Source organism: Mizuhopecten yessoensis, unplaced genomic scaffold (genome assembly GCF_002113885.1).
Source record: "Mizuhopecten yessoensis strain PY_sf001 unplaced genomic scaffold, ASM211388v2 hete_36107988, whole genome shotgun sequence".
In the NCBI taxonomy this organism is placed as follows: domain Eukaryota; kingdom Metazoa; phylum Mollusca; class Bivalvia; order Pectinida; family Pectinidae; genus Mizuhopecten; species Mizuhopecten yessoensis.
In genome coordinates this window covers 1-2,793 of record NW_018484027.1, presented here as the reverse complement: position 1 = coordinate 2,793, position 2,793 = coordinate 1, and the positions used below count along the sequence as shown (strand labels likewise).

The following is a 2,793-nucleotide window of genomic DNA, read 5'->3' as shown; positions in this document are numbered from 1 at the left end:
AATAACATGAAATGAAGAAAATATGGTAGTAATACAGAAAGACAAGTGATCACAGAGGACTTTATCACTCGCTTCTATTTTTATCACCAAAATAAAGTCATCATAGGAAATAAGTTAAAAGAGAAATTGGTTTATGAACTAAATTATTCAAATAGACCTGCAGTATTTTTCATGGTGATTGTCTATGGGCCGGGTCTACCATTAAGTATGAATGTCGGGTCTTGATTGAATTGATTTAATATTTAGACATCATGACCTCTCCATTTGTGACAGTTTTCTAATTTTGCTACAACATGTTGGTATGCTATATTTTTCTTTATGTTGACCAGTCTGCTGATAACCAGGCTAGTCGGTCACACCAGCAAAGTCAGGATGTTTTGGACAAATTACGGGCAGTCATCTCGGACAAGGACAAAACCATCAGTGTATGTTCCCATCTTTATTGTCTCTGTCAGCAATATCCTTGTTGATCTATAACAAGATAATGTCCCACTTCATGCTTGTGTGTGTGAGAATTACAGTATTTTACATGCAAACATGGCCTATAGAGAATAGTGACCCTTTATTAAATTGCTAATGGGTCCTGTAAACAAGTCATTTACATGTTGTTTATAATACTGAAAAAGTAAAGAGTGAGAGGTAAGTCTACATTGGCCAAAGACTTCAATCAGGAGCTGTGAGTTTGTAACAGATGAGTCAGTAATGAGCTGTGTATTTAATAGATAAAGAGCAAGTGGTTGGATGAAAGTCAATAATCTGAGTGAAGAATGAGTCAATAATAGGCGATGTATCTGTAATTGGCAACATCAGATAATGGGCTACAAGTTTGTATAGGTGATGAGTCATAAATGTGATGAGAGTTTATATTACTTTGGGTATCAAGTTAATAGGTTAATTTGAGTTAAGAATTATTTGATTATATGTTGAGTGTTTGAAATGGGTAATGAGCAAATAATGGGTTGTGTTTAGTAATTAGTGTTGAACCGGTTTTCAGTTTAAGATTAAAATCAAGGTTTCAACAATTGTTTTTTTCAGAACTAAGAGCACTTGATATGATCTCTTGATATTACAATTTTCATCTTTTATGTGTTGCATTATTTCAGACACTGCTGGACAGTGTCCAGGAGAAGGACAAAGTGAATGGACAGCTCAGGCATGACCTTCAGAGCAAGGATGGTACGTAAACGAACTCGGAGAAAAATTTCCTTAAGTAATTAGTTTGAAGATAATGTAACAATTGTAATAGGTACTTTTGCATGCCACACTTCAGATTTAATGTCCCTGTTGTGTCCCACAGACCTGGTGGATAAGCTTCAGACGCTGTTGCGCCAGTCTCAGACAGGCTCCAGTGCAGACCTAAGTGCCAAACTCCAGGAGCTACAGATAGAGCTTGCTGTAAAAACCGAGGGGTTGAGGAATGCCAGACGTATGGAAGAGGACCTGCGAGAGCAGATTGTAAGTATTCTCCAAAAAATAGCTTATCATAATTCTTTGAATTTTAAAGTTGAGCTTTGCAGTGTAAAATTGTAATTTATTGGGGTTTAGTTGCTTGTTCAAAAAAGAAACATTTCAGAAGACACCTTAAAATTAAATCCATGAGAACCTCTTAATGAAACCTTCTATAAAACCCCTAGAGGAAGCCTTCTTTACGAGCATCTGATGAGAAAACTGTTTTGTTGCTTCCCCGGAAGATGTACTATAATTTGCTCAGTTTAAAAAATAGTTCTGGTTTGACTTGCAGCAGGAGCTGAAGCAGAAGTTAAACAGTGTGCCCCAAGGTGACCGGGAGTACCATACCCTGGAGAAACAAATATACTACCTCAAGGACAAACTGGAGGGTCAGGGCTGGACACCAGGAGGCAGCAGTCCAGGGTCACCAGGGGGCAGCAGTGCAGGGTCAAATGGTCAGCAGGTAAGAAGAGCCACTCCTACTAAAGAAAATACTATTACTGTTGTAAGCTTTTCTTGTTTCTTCAATGAACAAAAAACTTTTGGTAAATATTTTTTAAATGGGCTTATTACTTAGCAACTGTGCCATGTAAAAATAAAAAGTATTAAAGAATATAATAGACTAAGTGATGTTGCCACTTTATTGTTAGGTCCTACTGCAGGAGACATTGCAAGCCCAACTTGAAGAACTTAGGAGGTTGAATGCAGCAGTGCAAACAGAGCAACACCTTCTGGAGAGTATCAGAGACAAGAGTCAGGGGAGGTAAGCATGTTATGCTTTTTAGGCTGGGTAGGGTAACTGGATGCAAGATCAGAAGATGTTTAAGTATGCCATACAGGAGTTGGGCGAGTTTAACTTGACAAATTGTGGAGTGGTCAACAAATTAAGCATGGGGGTTCAATACAAGAATCAGAAGAGGTAAGCATGTCATATTTACCAAATATGGCAGGAATCAGAAGGATAAGAATGTTGTGTATACTAGAAACTATCTGCGGACATGAGTTAGGGGAGGAAAGCATCTTAACCCTATGGACAGGTATCAGTTGCCACAAGTAAGGGTAGATAAGCATATTACACTTAAATCATGTTTTCAGTAGCCATGAGTAAGGGGAGGTAAGCATCTTAACCCTATGGATAGGTATCAATATGTGATACCAAAGTTTATACAATTTCTTCACATCGTTGTATAGGTAAAAAATACAATTTACTCACTCAGTCATAGTTTGACAAAGGGACCAGTCGGTCTTGAAACATTGTGACACGTTGTTTGTGTAGAAAGTAAAACTTTGATATAACTTACAGTTGCCACGAGTAAGGGGAAGTAAGTATGTTGCGCTTACATC

General features: G+C 37.8%; 1 protein-coding gene across 1 annotated transcript; it reads left to right on the top strand.

Annotated features, from left to right (window-relative positions):
• Positions 1 to 329: 329 nt before the first annotated feature.
• On the top strand, positions 330 to 2,212 carry LOC110444373 (the record flags this gene model as incomplete). Its single annotated transcript, XM_021488756.1, has 5 exons — positions 330 to 425; positions 1,104 to 1,176; positions 1,298 to 1,455; positions 1,742 to 1,912; positions 2,100 to 2,212. Coding segments are annotated over 5 exons (611 nt in total), but the record flags the coding sequence as incomplete, so codon positions are not given.
• Positions 2,213 to 2,793: the final 581 nt, after the last annotated feature.